Raw genomic sequence first — 16,371 nt, forward strand, 5'->3', positions numbered from 1 at the left:
GGGATAATAAAAGCCGCTGCCAGGAGAGAGCTTAAAAAGCGCCTCTCCCTCCAAACTCGTCAGACTCTCCCAGGACTCCGGTCCTAATTAACACCTTGTCAGGTCGGCCGCCTCGACTTTTAGCACTACATTTAGCTCAACAAGACACATCAGTAGGATCCCCCCTCCCCTCCTCATTATGTACAATGGACATTTCATCCCAGGGAGGCAGTGTAATCAACGCTTTCATTAACATAAAGAGAGCTTACACTTCATCGAGGAAATTTGTAATTATAATTAAATGTGCTCTTTAAGTGGAATGCCAACATGCTGAGCTCTGTGCGTGTGTGCGATATACTGAATCTGCTGAGCTGCACAAACCCCTGCAAGCTAATTGAATGATAAGGCGTATTGTATTGATGCTGTTAATGTTTAATATGTGATGCTGCAGACACTCCTTTGAAGGGGAATTAAACCTGGGCAATCTTTTTTTTACACATTTTGAGTTCTGAAAAGATCTTTTCAGAGTGCAATTCTGCACCGCTATGAAGCTCTGCCATCATAAAGCCTGAAGAAATTAGAATTGATTCCACAACGGCGTCATATTAATGTCCCAGTCTGTGAACTCACATCGCCTTACTGTGTTGCAGAAGAGCGAGAGAGCACGGCACAACGGGAGCTCCACATACACACACAGTCAGACATGCACACACACACACGCAGCGCTTGCTGGGCTGATCCTGTCTTACCCCTGTAACGCTTCTGTTACGACCTCTGAAGATGAGATAGGGGGGGGGGGGGATCACTTCGTCCTCTCATTACGCCTCCACAACATTCAGTTCGAAGGCGAAACGTCAAAACTGTGGATGTTTTTGTTATTTGTAAGAAGCCAACAACGACCTTCTTCATGCTACTTCCTAAAGAGGATGAAACGCACCCGTGCTGCGACAGGAGCCGTTTAGAATGATGTCATACAGCGGTCTACTTCCTTGTTTGAGCACGGTTGCGTTCACATCTCCCGCGGTCTTTACTCGAGTACATATGAATCGTGCCTGAGACCACCTCTTCAAGCGGACTCGGGGACGGTACCCTGGTACAGTACGAGTACATTTGTGCTTACACTGATCAAATGAACCGGACTTTGGGATGAAGCATACTCTGATCCGGATCCGGGTCCCTAATGTGAAACCACTCTAGGTTATGGCCATAATAACCTGTTCAGCTGCAGGCTGAAGCAATCTACCGGCGCTAAGTATTAACCTTTTCAACATTATGTCTGAAAAACAACAACAACAACAACAACAACAGAGTCCCGGTTTAAAAAAATCTGAATTCTCCTTTAAGGTTTCGTTATGTTTACGGTTCGATCTCTTCTTGGTTTAATTTAGCCGTGTAAACAGTGTTACCTGGGACATTTACAGAAGTGATTTCCTCTCCTTGATTTAATAAATTGAAACTGTGCCAGCTCCATTTCAAACAGATCCTGTTTTCCTTTCATTTTACGTTTCCCTCCCTTGAAGGCGGCTTAATTCTCTCTCTTTAAGAATTAGCTTGGCTCTTATGAGATTATGTCCTGCTGGATGAGGAAATTGCTTTCTTCATTGCTCTGGTTTCCAGGAAATAATTATTGTGGACAGAATAAATCTCCGGGTTTGATCCAGAGGGTGCAATCGCAATAATAATGACCTCGTGAGGACGTGAAGGGTCCGATCTTCAGCGTGCCTTCATTTGATCTAAATTGGCAAACAACAGAACTGAAGTGATGGTTTCCTGGTTAAATGTGCATCAGAGCTGGTGTCTGTACCCTCAGGATAAGATGGATTATAACACAAAGAGAAGCCGCTCTGCTGCCTTTTGATATCTTAAAGTGGAAATTCTGTTTTGTTTCTGGAAAATTCAACGTTGAATCATCTATGAACGCCATTTTCATTCATTAAAGAATCATTCTGAATGAAATATGGTTAAATATACTTGACTATTTATCGTCAGGTCTCATTTGTTTCTGTTTCCCTTTCTTGTTTTTTTTTTCTTTGGGGTATAGCGCAAAATATTTTATGAAAGCTTCAGTCAAATTCTGAGCGTCGGTCATTTCCTACACCCAGGGGCGTGTCCAGAGGGGTAGCCGGGCTTGGCATGTGTGACAATCAAAAGTTAAAAGATTTTCAACTTGAGCGCTCGGAGCGGCCGCACAGAAAGCATCTCTAAAACGCTCTCTACTCATTGAAAACAACTGAAAAAAAACGCTGATGCTGAGAAAAAAATGCTAGGTGGACACAGGGCCTTGACATGAAATGATGTTAATGATGCAGCCGGTTGTGTACGCGCATACAAGGTTTAATGGCCAGTATATCTCCACCCTTAAGTTCTCTTCGACTGATGATTCAAATGGTCAACCTTTAGCAGCAGCAGAATATCTGATTGTCCATCGACATCTGCAACTCAACTTGTTTAAATTGAGCCTCAAGTTCCTGACAAGTAGACCCTAACTCCTCCACCATAACTCTCAATGATGGCGTCCCTCAGGGCTCCGTGTTTAGCCCACACGCAATTCCTCAATTTTCACTACAAATTAGGGCAAAGATCATCTTCTTGCAGGCATGTTTCTGATTGTTTTGGTTTGTTTTGAACATATCAGTTGGAACGACCGTGAAGATGTCAAACATGATTCACAGTTACGCTGACAGTAAATCCCCCGTCATCTGTCTGTTCTGTGACTTCAGCCAGCACGGGCAAGTCCAGCCTGACGTCAGCTGGCATTCCTGGACCTTCACCACACACACACACACACACACACACACACACACACACACACACACACACACACACACATGCCTATACACCAACTCTCATGTTCAATCTATTCTCAGGATCTGCGTATAGGTCAGCTCCCCCCAGCAGCACATTCCAGCTAATTCTAATTCCACAGCGGCCGTCCTCCTCCTCCTGCTCCTCCATGTTTGTTTAGACTACTTGAAAAGAATGAGTCACACTCTATAGGTGCAGGCTATCGATCTGATTTTCACATATGGTATTTAACTGAAAATTTCTAAACAGGGGAAAGTAAGAAAGGACCAACACTCGCAAACAAAAAACAAACACTGAATGAGCTTCATGCCAAACACAGTATGGTTCTTATGGACTCAGATAGCTGCTAATTGTTGCTAACACATGAATTAAATATTGTTCTGTTCTGGCTGGTAGTAAAAAGTGGAGCTCAGACTTGGTGAACAGTCTGTCAGCTCACAGGGAGACAGATTATTAGTCTGATATTTACATGAACAAATCTACAAAAGGCTCCAACAGCACAAACACGGCCCAGAGGTCAAAGGTCGGGGACTGAATCAGCTGAGGTGACAGCTAGCAGCTCCCACCTGTCACTCAAAGAGACCACGCCCCCTAATTCTACATCACTTAAAGGAACTGCAGCTGTAAAGTTGGACATTTTAACATGGGGCTCTATGGGGACTGACTCACTGCAGGAGACAGACTCTAGTGGACACTGGAGGAACTGCAGCTGTAAAGTTGGATAATTTAACATGGGGCTCTATGGGGACTGACTCACTGCAGGAGACAAACTCTAGTGGACATTAGAGGAAGTGCAGTTTCTGGCACGACAAACACATAAGAGTTAAACGATGTAATTTATGCATCTTCTTGGCTTTAAATCATTTTGAAGCATCTCAAATGTGTTTAGAATGTTTTTATTATCAGAGCACAGAATCATGGTCATTGATTAGTCCAACTCTAATTTCACTCTGACAACCACGACTTAGAGAGAAATGGATCCAAACAAAAATTTAAGACGTATTTCAGGCCCATTAAGGACCCTATCCTTAATGTGGCCCTGCGTGGTCACTCCCACTTTTCCCTTCTCTTCTACACTCCTGATAACAGCTGATGTTTGTCCACTAGATCTCTGTTTTTTAAAGACAACAGTGAGGCGTTCTCCTCGCCTCACTTGTGTGAAATAATGATTCTTCCTGGCTGTGTTCCCGGTGGAAGAGGCCCTGCATATATTCCCAGTCAGATTCCCAGTGATTCCCCCGTCTTCCTGTGTGCGTCCCACCGTCCCTGACCTACATTCACTGCTCCAGACCAAACTTAAATAAACACACACTGTGCCAGCTCTGTGACCTGTAGCACACACTGAGACTCCCCAGCTCACTCTCCGTGTGCGTCTGTGTGTTTCATGTCTCAGAGCTTCTTCTTCTTCTGTGTGTCACTTCCTTCGTCTCTCTCCTCAGACTCATGACTCTTCAATCGGTTTCCAAGCAACTGAACTCAGATGCATGCTGTATGTAAAGACACTGAAAGCCTTAAAAGTGTCACTCACATCCACACACACTTACACTGCTTTAGAAAACACACACACACAGTCAAATGTTTCCTGCATCTCTCCACAATAAATCCATCCGTCACTCCAGCAAACCAGCAGCTCACGTTGAATACAGAAGCCGCGTTTATGCCTCTAGAAGGAAAAGAGTGATTGTAGCAGGCAGTGCTTTGAAAAGGACGTCTTTACATGTAAACATCAGAAGAGAGCATCAAGTCAGTCGTATAAAAATCTCTACAGGAGCAGATCCAGAACGTTTTTTGAAGGTGATTCCTTTATTGCCTCAGGAATATTTTAATCAAACTGACTTACACTAATTAAAATTTCAATAAGATTGCGTCTATAAGGATTAAAAGATTCCCTTCTCACTGAACACATTCAATCCTGCAAATATAAAAACCCTGACAGCTGTAGAGCTCCTCTGGTCCGGAGTCTGCAGAGGATCTGTCTGTCTGTCTGTCTGTCTGTCTGTCGGTCGGTCTCTGTCTCTCTCTCTCTCTCTGTCTCTCTCTCCCAGGTGTTCACACATGTTTTCTCCTCCTGCAGCATGTTCACATCTCCGCTCTCAGAGTCTCTGCACGTCTCAGGCTAATGTGCAAGCTCCAGACAGAGCTGCCCTCCATGTTATCACAGGAACACAGTAACCTCTGACGGCCTTGAACCCTGCTACACCTGCCCCCACACCCCCACACCCCCCACACCCTCCCAACATGAAACCCTCCTCTCATCCTGATCAGCTCCTCAGCTCCCAAAACAGCGAGGCAGATAAAGCTCTGATTTAAGAGAGTGTGTCTAATGGATCTCTGCTGCATTCAAATGACGCCTCCTGTTGAGACTCTGGCTCATGAACCTTTGACCGTCCTTTATGACTGTTACTTTATCGTGCAAAAACAACGAAAAGTTCTGAGATCCACTATCCACACTGCAAAAAAGATTTTCCAGATTTATAGCAAAAACAAAAAAGGATTCAGAAACAATCAAAAGAAGATTCTTTGGATTTGCATAAAAGGTTTTGAATCTAAACAATAAGTTTGGCTCCAGTAGAACAATTTTTTTTGGGGGCTTTTTGTGCATTTAATTGAGAGATAGGACAGTGGATAGAGTCGGAAATCAGGGAGAGAGAGAGAGAGAGAGAGAGAGAGAGAGAGAGAGGGGAATGACATGTGGGAAAGGAGCCACAGGCGGGATTTGAACCTGGGCCGCCCGCTTGGAAGCCTATAGCTTCCATACATGGGGCACACGCACCAACCAATGCGCCACCAGCGCCCCTCTAGTAGAACATTTTTTAATTCAAAATTGTGAATTTGTCAGGGCGCAGGTGGCCTAGTGGTGAGGTCGTGCACCATGTACGGAGGCTGTAGTCCTTCAAGCAGACAGCCCGGGTTCAAGTCTGACCTGCGGCTCCTGTCCCGCCTGTCATTCCCCTCTCTCTCTCTCTCCCATGTTTCTGACTCTATCAGCTGTCCTATCAGAATAAAAGCAAAAGCCAAAAAATTAATCTTCAAAGAATTGACTTCAGAAAACGAGAGAGACGACAGATTGGAAAAAGAGTTCAGTCCTGCAAACACAAATTATTTAAGTGTACACAACATGTTGGTATTTGCAGGAACACTTTTTTTTTAGATAAAACTATTTGCTAAAGAATTATTTTGATATTGCAGAAAAATTCTGAATTTTTATTTTCAAATCTGTTTCTATAAATCTAACAAAACCGCCAAAGAAGAATTTCTAGATGTTCAAAAAGGTCGAAGGATGCAGAGAAAAAGTCGGGCTACATTTTTTCAGCCTTCAAACTAAACATTAGAGTTCAATGAAGAACCTTTAACTTTACATCAACAACGTTTTTCTCTTTTTAAGCATCGTTCTCTTTTTGCTCCAACAGATTCTTTTTTTTTTTTTTTTTTACACTTTTATTTGAAACAGAAAAAATTCTGATTGCAGTAAAGAGTTTGTCTGTCGGATTCTTCTTCTTCCTCTTCACCATGAGTCATTTACCACGCCATCTGTGCTGCTTCCAAGCGCCGTGAACTTGTCCTTTCTTTAATAGGAGCTGAAACCTTGCAGCCTTTGGCTTATTCAGATACCAACTTCTATTAGCACGAACACATCCACGTCCCCAGGCCGTCCATTCAATCTTTAATAAGCCTCAACATGTGGAGACGTTCGCTAACCTTGAGCTAACAGAACAGAGCGAGCGGAGAGAGGAGGCGGACGGTTTCTATCTCCTTGGATTATCACGTCTGTCTCTGAAGGAGAGGACGCACGAGGACGTTGGAGGAGGTAAAGAGGGTGAAAGAGAGACTCACTGGTTACGCTCCACTTGTAGCACCAGGTGGAGGTCGTCGGATGAGAGCGCGATTTCCCCGCTGACTGGGTGCTCCTCCTGTCGGGTTAAAGAGAGAGAGAGAGAGAGAGGTGAGAGCAGAGCGGGAGAATAATTACATCAAAAACAGATGAATTAAAGAGGAGGTGCAGAGTGTTGAGCCTGCAGGTGACTCAGTTTAGAGACTTCACTTCAAACTGTGAAGAAAGTATCAAAGAGAGTCGTGGACTTTTACATACACGCTTCTTCAGATTTGATTTTTTTAAATCACATCTCTCAGGGCCGAGATATTTGTCTTGTCCAATCAAAAGTCAGGGTTTTTTATCTGACCTTGACTTTATTAAAACTCTGATTTGAGGATCAACCAGTAAGATGTGTAGTGAGTGAAATGATAAAGTGATCTTACTATATGATCAGACATTAAGGAAACATGTTGAAGTGCTGGCTTCTCTGACAACAATGCAGCAGCCAGTATGTCCTCCTTCTAACTTTAGATTCTGGTCCTGAATGCTCTGGATTTGTTTGGACCAGAGAAGGTAGGCGGTTTTAAGTCACCCCCACACGGCCGTTTTGGACACCCCGCGGGCAAGAGAAGTGGTTCAGATAGAAGTGATTGTACTCGACCTAAAAAGCCTCTGCATGTTTCTAATAAGCTCCACGAGCAGAAACGTGCTCAAACTAGGATCAATATTGGAGATGCTTTTGAAAAATGGAGAGAGGTTAGAACACAGAAAGGTTTACAGACCGATGAAGAGCTGGATAAACACTGAAGCTTCAGTGTTCACCACATGGTGACCTGCGTGAGCATCGACTCTAGAGAGGAAAACATATGAAAACCTGCAAGATCTTCTGTCCATCGACTCTTGGATGAATCAGGTAGTTGTTTCTGCTCCGATAACAACACTGAAATGTATTTAAATGAGCTTTATAGTGGATAAAAACATGATGGTACAGGAGCCACAAATATCCCCAGAAAATATCAGCGTGCTGCGTTTACAGTGGTTATCAAAGTGTTTCATCGTCACACTGACATCTTCACTCGTCTGTCTGGTTGTTTCCTGTGTGAGTGACAGACGCACGTTCAGCACAGAAAATAAAGAAATGCTTTTAAATTCTTCCGTTTCTGCTGACTGAGCAACAACAGTTCTGCAGAAAGATACAGATGTTCAGAGGATGGTGAAATCCAGCAAGAACGAAAAGAAGTTCAAGAGGTTAAAACGATACGGACCAGGGCGGCTGGATGACGGTATAAATCATCATCAGGATTATTTAGATTGATATTGAGATCATGATTATTAAAGACACAGATCGAAGAAAGAAAGAAAGAAACTGAGTTATGATTTTAAACGATTCCAGGTAAAAGTGTCTCTGCATTCTGGTTTCACACACACACAGACACACACAGACACACACACACACACACACACACACACACACACACACACACACACACACACACACACACACACACACACACACACACACACACACACACACACACACACACACACACACACACACACTCCATGAAATCCTCTGGTGTTTCTTTAAATCCTGCAGAGAGGAGCTCTGTGTCTGTCACCGTGATGTGGAGTGTCACAACATGCCTGCTGGTCCCACAACACAACGCCACCAAAGCGACGGTTTCTTTAACCACACAGCCGGAGCTGTGTGTGTCTGTGTGTGAGTGTGTGTGTGTGTGTGTGTGTGTGTGTTTGATGACACTTCAGGCATGTTAGCTCTGTCAGTCACTACAGCCACCGTGTCGTCTGAAGGAAACGTGGCACATCTTTTTGTTTAGAGTTTAAAGTTCTACTTGACGGATTGTGAAGGTTGTTCATCAGCTCAGACACTCAGAGAACCACAAAGAGAACCTCATTCACCGGTTCCTTCATGCACTTCATAATGCACACGTGTTTCCAAACATCCCTGAGTGTAGAAATGAATCCTTGAGGAATGGACCTCCCTCAGGCCGCTGCAGGAGATCAATGAGGAATTGACAGTTTAAAGCTTTAAGAGCTGCAGCAGTTACATCACCTTAGGTGATGATAAATCAGCTCAACATTGACCACGTCATCCACAGACTCAACATGTGTATCATCTCTCTGAATGTGGTAGAAACATGTGAAAAGTCTTCTGCTGGTAGGCTCCATTTAAAAGGGTAAATATTAAATATAAAAGAAATCGGAAAATATGTCCAAATATACAGAGGAAAGTATTGCACATGGAGTTTGTCTTGCTGCTCCTGCAGGACACGAGCAGGGTAAAGTCTACATAATGTTCAGACATTCACGTCTTCGATTGCACCTCAAACGATTGGTGGATCAATAGTAGCAGGAAATTGTAAGACCAGCCGGTCCTAGCTTGGAACAGTCGTGAAAACAGACAAAACGACCGGTGGATTAATCGTGTTATCAATCGCTGAAGCCCTCTCTGATTGTCTAAAACAGTAGTAATCTACATCTCTGATATACACATAACTGTAAACCAGTCATTAGGATATAAATGATATTAACTCTGACACTGCTGCATCCCTGTCACTTTCTCTTTGCCGCTCTCTGCTCGTCTTCATTCAGGTGTGATAAAGCAACAGATTCCCTCGAGATGTTTAAATTCTATCGTCTCAACTTATATTAAAAGTTTCCTCTCTCTATTAAATGTTCAGTGTGTAGAGGTCATGTTCTACAGAACAATATAACACCTATGATTATATCAGAGATCTCAGGTCTGATCTGTTAACTCTTCCATCTCTGAACAAAAACTCATTCATCACACTCCTTCTTCTTCAAATGTGTCAGACCGTCATCATCAGTGATACATGTTCATCAGACGCACTTTTCCAGTGTTCCCAGACGTTTATTTGTGAAACATCACCACCTCCAGCTGGAGTCATGGCGGGGTCACACTGATCCAAGAGTGGGAGGTGTGAAAGCGGGGGACGAGGTGTGAGCAGCCAGCAGCGGAGACAGCCTGAAGTTAGAGAGTGAGGGAGGAAAGGGGAGGTGTGAACAGGTGGAGAACGCATTGATTGGACAAGGAGAGGTCATGAAGGCTCACCGGTGTCTCCTCAGAGGTACCTTTCTGTTCCTCTTCAGCCACGTTTCCACTGCAGGGAACTTTCAGCAGGGACCAGGAAGCAGGATGTGATTCAACAGAGCAAAAAGAACGACGGGGAAATGATGGACGAGTCCTCTACACGACGCTATAATGAGAATATTTGTCTTCTATCAATGCTACGTGTAGTTGAACAGAATCTCAATGTGAACTAAAGAGTGGAGAAGAACATACTGGAGAACAGGAAACATAATGCAGCAGGTTGATTAGAGCACGGAGATGGTAGAGGTGGCGTGCACACAGTCTATGGTCGTGCAGCGATCACAGGGAATAAACGTCACCACCCCCTCCCACTCGCTCCAGGTGAATTCTCCTGATTATATCCTGCTGCGTTCTCACATCAGCTCACTCTGACTTTCTGCAGAATAAATACGAGGAGGCTGGAGGAGAAACTCCGGGTGAAGAGAGAAACATTCAGCGGTTTGTGATCACACGACGCTCAGAAAGAAAATCTCCAGGAGGTTTTCTGCAAGTGTGAAAGAACTGTTAGAGAGAAGAGATTCAGGGATTTTGATGATTCTAAGAAACTATAAATGAAAACGCCTTCACACTTCTGCTGCAGAGTTTCGAGGGTTAATCACCCCGCTCCTTGTCTTCTTCCTTTAAAGACGTGAAATTTGAACAAACTCCTCACTGACTGACACTGAGACATGATCAAACACATCTCCACGCAGAGTTTACACTTTCTGATACTCGAAGCAGCCTCGCGTCTTACTTTAATGTTCTCTTTAAGACGGTGGGGGAGCAGCAAGATTAAAGCTGCAGGACCTCGAGACGGCGCCCAGATCACTGTGAGCTCGAACGCCACGAGCGGCTGTGAAGGATGGACAAAATGCAGCGGAGGGATGTGAGGCTTTTTCTGGATTTGAAGCCGTTTGATCAGTAAATGTGCAGATCAACAGCAAACTGAGTAAGCAGAGGCCGTGAAGCGATCACTCTGAGATGCTCGCCCGCAGATATGAAGAGAAGCAGCGAAGTGGAAAAAGCAAACTCAAGTGCTTCTTCGCCAGGCTAAGAAAGCGGTCATTTCATATTTTGAGCAAGTAGGAAATCCTGTTGACGGTGAGGGGCGATAAAAAGCCGTGTTTGTTTACACACTCTGCTCCGAGAATTAATATCACCGCTAAACGCAGAGCAGGAACGTCTGCAGTGAGATCACTCCACCTGTGACTAACGTGTTACTGCTCATTGTGATTTCATCTTCAGATGCTTCATATCTACAGAGCATGCTACTCGTATAAGTGATGCTCTCTCTATTTTAGTTTTTATTTTAAAGGGGACATATTCTGTAAAATCCACTTCTGCAGTGTATTAATTTATAGTATTAATAGTGAAATAAACCCATCCAGTCCTTTGTTTGTGGTCTGCATAAGTCTTACAACACAGAGAAAAATGCTCTGTTTCAAATGTGCTCTCCTTGTGATGTCACAGTGGGATTCTGGTAAAAATAAATCCCCTCCCCTCCCCTGATATCGCCACCCATGGACTCCACCCCCAGACTAGAACAAAACTTTAATGCAGGTCCGCCATTTTTATTCTCTCTACAGAGGAGTGATGTCTATCCGGAAAACTCAGGGGGTGCTCATTACATTTAAAGAGACACACACACCAAAACGGAGCGTTCTGAGAGAGCTGGTTTATACAGGGTCACAAACCTCCTCTGGTGCTTGATTCATGTTTTATTTTGAACAAAGCACAGCACAGATGTTTCATTTAGACCACAGGGGACTGTTTGAAAAGGTGGAGAAGGGGGAGAATATGTCCTCTTTAAATCAAGCCAAACAGAGCCACACATCTCCTGTGTAGACATAGTTGTTGACCGCTGCAGCCTGGGTGTGTCGCCGCTTGCTTTAAACCTCCTGTAAGCCGTCGACGTGAAAAACTGTGCAAGTTGTCATGACATGGAAGACAGTGGCCTTAGCTCTTTATAGTAAAACGACTGAAAGCTCTAGTTATCAAAGTTTTTTATGTTTGATGGATTCAAACATGGAGTGAAAACAACTCTCTCCTGTGCCGAGGTGGGCGCTCTCTGCACTCTGACACAGGCTGCAGGCTCCTTTAAAGACGCCATGAAGGCAGTATTTAGGAATCTGAAATGGTAATGTATGTTGTCATGCATGAAAGGAAAAGTTGGTAGCTCTCTTGCAGGGGTGGAGAAGTGATTTTTTAAAGTGTTGGTGTTCTAAGCCCCCGTTTGAGAGGCTGAATTCATGACGAGAGACAGACACAAACACTGAGAGGGGAAGAGACGAGACAAAGAGGAAGAGACATGTGAGAATAAACAGGAAAAAGAGAGGAGGAAGCAGAGGGCAGGAAGAGGACAGAGGCCGAGCGTGGCCTCTGATGTTTATCTCGTGTGTGTGATGACTGACGGCGTGCAGCAGCAGGAGGAAGGTGGACGAAGCTTCAGATGGAGATCCAGACCCGGTCCTGTCTGTGCTCCAGTGGAGCAGAACAAACACTCAGAGAGCCAGAGGAGGGATTATTAGACGGATCAAAGCCGACTAATCGACATGTTAAGAATCAGAAGAGAGGCCCTGACGATGCAGAGAGGAGTCATCATCACAGAGGGAGCGTCAGTAAACACAGAGATGAGACGATGGGTGCTCCCTCCAGATCTTTGATGTGACTGACGAGTGCTGCAGTGATTATTAAGGTCTGCCATGTGTTACAATCCACCAGCTGACCGGGTTTATGACAGTCAGAGGGGAAGTTGTTAGTCCGAGATATTGGAGTTTGTTTGTGCTGCTGTGAAAGCTGTCAATCAAACCCTGGTGAGGACCAGACAACCAAACAGAGACCGCTTGTAAAGGTGGGTCTCTGTCTGCTAGTTTTTGTTTGGTTTGTTTGTAGTTAGAACATGAACGGACATGAGCAGAGCCGACATCAACCCGTGTGGTCGTCTGTCCGTTCAGAAACTGTAAAGTGTCTTTGGAGCAGCCACAGCCAATCAGGAGTCGACAGGTCTTTGTATACTTCAGGGAGGTTTACCTACATACTGTTGCAGTGAGCTCCGTCGAATATAGACTCAGATTATATTTGAAACGGAGTAGAGCTTTGCAGCGCTGCTGGCACGCTCTGGAGACGGACTGCAGCGCGCTTTAGAAACACAATGATTGACTAGAGTGGGAACGAACGGCGCCGTATGTTGCAGCCTGTGTCACTGCTGCGAGCTCAAACAGTCCACTAGAGGAATTTCAAAACTTTTTTGTCCTAATAAATCATTTGGACCTCAACATCTGTATCAACAGTTCCAGTCTAAAGTACCAGAACTCTCCACGGTCAATATAAAAAAGGTTTATCCAAGTCGAGGCCATTGAAAAAGAAAATCTTCTTCATATTTCTGCTGCCAGCGTAATATTAGAAAGTAAATAAAAGTAGAAAGTTTTCCAGGATGGGGCCGTCCACTTCTCATTTTGGACTCTTTTCTTGTGTACGGGTGAAACTAGGCCGTGAAATCATTGAAGGAGCTGCAGTCAGCTCCGCTGCAATTTCCAGCGATCAGTCAGGCAGCATGGAGGAGGGCCGGGGAGAGGTGTGAGAGGATGGAGCTTTAGAGGAGGAGACAATCAGGCCTGAGAGAGGAGAGGGCCTGCAGAGAGAGGGCAGAGGAGGACGCAGAGAGGCGGAGGATGGAGGAGGAGGAGGTGAGAGAGCCGAGGTCGAGCGTCTGCAGAAGAAAAAGTGCCCTGAATAACGGTTATTTCTCTCCAGCGCGCTGACATGAAGAGGCTCTGTAATTAATCTGTGTCAAATGTGCATCAGGGCAGCTAAAATTAAACAAGTCCTGTTCTGAGAGGAGACAGGCGGGAGAGAGGAGGTGGAAGGGGACAAGGTGCTTATTACTCCACCCTTCAAACCTCCACTGAGCCAAAGTGGGGGGTCGACAGTTCTGAGAGATCTGTCAGGTCCATAACAAGGTGTTCACAGCCAGGTATCAGGGTCTGAGTGTCTCAACACCGGTGCATCTTTACTCACAAACACTTGACAGAGGAGAGCTCGGTGTTTGAAAAACACGTTTTGAACAATAATTCACATGTTCACAGACTGGTTCTGAGTCTGATCCTGGTTCTTATCATCTTCAGGATCTGGTGTTTACATGCACTCAGAGAAACCTGGTTCTTCATCTCCGTGTAGACATGATAAATACTTCAATTTCTGATTACTGCGTCTTATCTGTTCAGGCGTCTGTGATGTTTATTTCTGTCTGCAGAAAAGTTTAAACACACAGTATGTACATTCCACCACCAGGGGGCTTTAACGTCAAGGCTGGCAGGGAATCATGGAAGTGATTCTCTCTGCCAACCCCCCCTCACCCCCAATGAAAACAACCTCTGCGCTGACCGTAGGTAGTCATGACGACCGGGTGAAACCGACCTGAGGAAACAATATGTTTACAGACGAGCTAATGGATCAGAGTATTATCTACATGACGTTTTAATCACAGCAGCACATACAGCAACAGTACGGCAGCTTTCAGCTCAAGCTTCCTTATGTTACCGGCCTTTGACGAAACATCCGGTGTTTCCATGGCAACGATAAACATGGCGGCCGCTGCAACAAGAACCACCCTGTTACAACTCTAAAATGAAGGATTTCTCTAGCTTTGACAACCGTTAGAAATATTTGAGGTCATGTGAGTACTCAACAAATATATACTGTATAACAAGGTTTAGTCCTTTTTTTATTAATTTAGATATTTTAGTGTAAAAATTAGTCATGGTACACTTTTAAACATGTTCTGAACTACATCTATAGGAATATAATAATGTCATCAGCGTATGTGCAGATTCAGGATGTATAAGATGTCTCAGCTCTTCTCTAAAGAAAGACTCAACACTCTAGCTTTTTGATTTTTGTTTCTTTAGGGTAACAACGGCTCTTTTGTTTCCCTCGGGCACAAAGGAAAAGTTGAACATCACATTTGAATAAAATCTTGGAACGTCTCAGCCTCATTGTCCAGCAAACCGCCTTCACATTTCAGTTTCACTTTGGAGCTCACGGCTCAGGCTGCTCTGATTCCAGCGTGTTGTGTGAGTGTTGTCAGGATCTCTTGGCTCTGATGAAGCGTCATGCTGAGGCAGACACGGTATCCAGGCTAATCACATGCATCACAGCGCCCAGATCTGCTCCACAAACTCACAGCGCAGGAATTTCCCACGCAGAACACACACACAAAAAAAAAGAGAGCAGCGGCTGGCTTAATCACTACCAAATCTGTCCAAGAAGGATTCAGAGATGCATGTTATTGTGATCGCACAGCTGGAGGTTGGTGTCGAACAAAAAGGGCCACACACAAACACACACACACACACAGACATGCTTTTTATTAAGGCGAGGCTGCATTTTTGGAAGGATGCCGTTTGATTACGATGCCAACATACACTCTGTTTTTCCTTCTGCAACAAAAATAATGAACATTTTGGATCCTCTGCTGTGAAAACAAGCGACAGCCTGGCTTTTCCCGTCTTTGACACTTTTTCTTATCAATGCAGAGGACAGAAGAAAAAAGAAGAAGAGGCCAAGAGAAGTTCAAGGACACGTCCCTGCAGGAGCATTTATCACAGATTAAATCCTCACAAAGCTGCGATGGAGTGAAGATTAGAATTCATTGGAGGAAGAGAAACTTCACTCGAACTTTCTCCTCTTTTCAAGGAGTCGATTTTGAGCCCGGGCTCAGACTGTGACTGGACAATAAAAAAGCAGCAGCTTCACACACCTGCAGCCGGACATGACTGGCACTGAGATTGGTCCTGCATTTCTGAAGAGACACATTTCTCCACAGCAGACAGAAGAATCTACAATCAGAGGTATTTCAGCAAGGACGAGGGGAGAGAAGCTTTTGTGCCGCTTTGGAGGAAACACGGTGGCATCACAACAAGTCCGACAAACTGTGACAGTCCAAAGTGGGGACGCCTCCGCCTGAAGTCATTTAAAGTGTGCACAAGCAGGCATCCATAGATCTGTCAAAAGGTACACTCTCTCTCCTTGATCGCCCATCAGTCGCTGCTACTGGTTAACCCTTTACAAACACGCCTCCTGCAGCTGTAAAGGGTCAGTTAATCGTTAAACAGCTTCGGTCGTGACTCGTCTTGCAGCATCGAGCGGAGAGTTCAGTCTTTTGCGTTCATCGTGTTTCAACTAGAGATGCACCCATCCAATTATTTTCTGTTCCGATTCCGATACACTTGTACTTATACATTTTTAAAGGGGACATATTATCCCCCTCCTCCACCTTTTCAAACAGTCCTCTGTGGTCTAAATGAAACATCTGTGCTGTGCTTTGGTCAAAATAAAACATGAATCAAGCACCAGAGGAGGTTTGTGACCCTGTATAAACCAGCTCTCTCAGAGCGCTCCATTTTGGTGTGTGTGTCTCTTTAAATACAATGAGCCCCCCCTGAGTTTTCCCCGTAGACATCAGTCCTTCGTCAGCAAGAATAAAAATGGCGGACATGCACAAAAGTTTTGTTCTAGGCTGGGGGTGGAGTCCATGGGTGGAGTAGCAGAGAGAACTCCCATGATTCCCCCTCAGCCTCGACTTCATCTCTTGTTATTGTTTTGATTGAGAGCCCCCTGGTGGTGGAATTTACAAACTGAGCATTTAAATGACATCAAACAC

The 16,371-nt window shown here is 44.6% G+C and overlaps 1 protein-coding gene across 1 annotated transcript in view; it reads right to left on the minus strand.

The window, feature by feature from the left end:
* The window catches only part of adam19a (ADAM metallopeptidase domain 19a), a 154,543-nt gene that overhangs the window by 71,218 nt on the left and 66,954 nt on the right, over positions 1 to 16,371 (minus strand). The window contains exon 3 of the mRNA XM_061030910.1: positions 6,619 to 6,695. Coding sequence (XP_060886893.1) covers positions 6,619 to 6,695 — 77 coding nt within the window. The remainder of the gene's footprint in view (positions 1 to 6,618; positions 6,696 to 16,371) is intronic.

The sequence above is a fragment of the Labrus mixtus genome, chromosome 23 (assembly GCF_963584025.1).
Source record: "Labrus mixtus chromosome 23, fLabMix1.1, whole genome shotgun sequence".
NCBI lineage: Eukaryota > Metazoa > Chordata > Actinopteri > Labriformes > Labridae > Labrus > Labrus mixtus.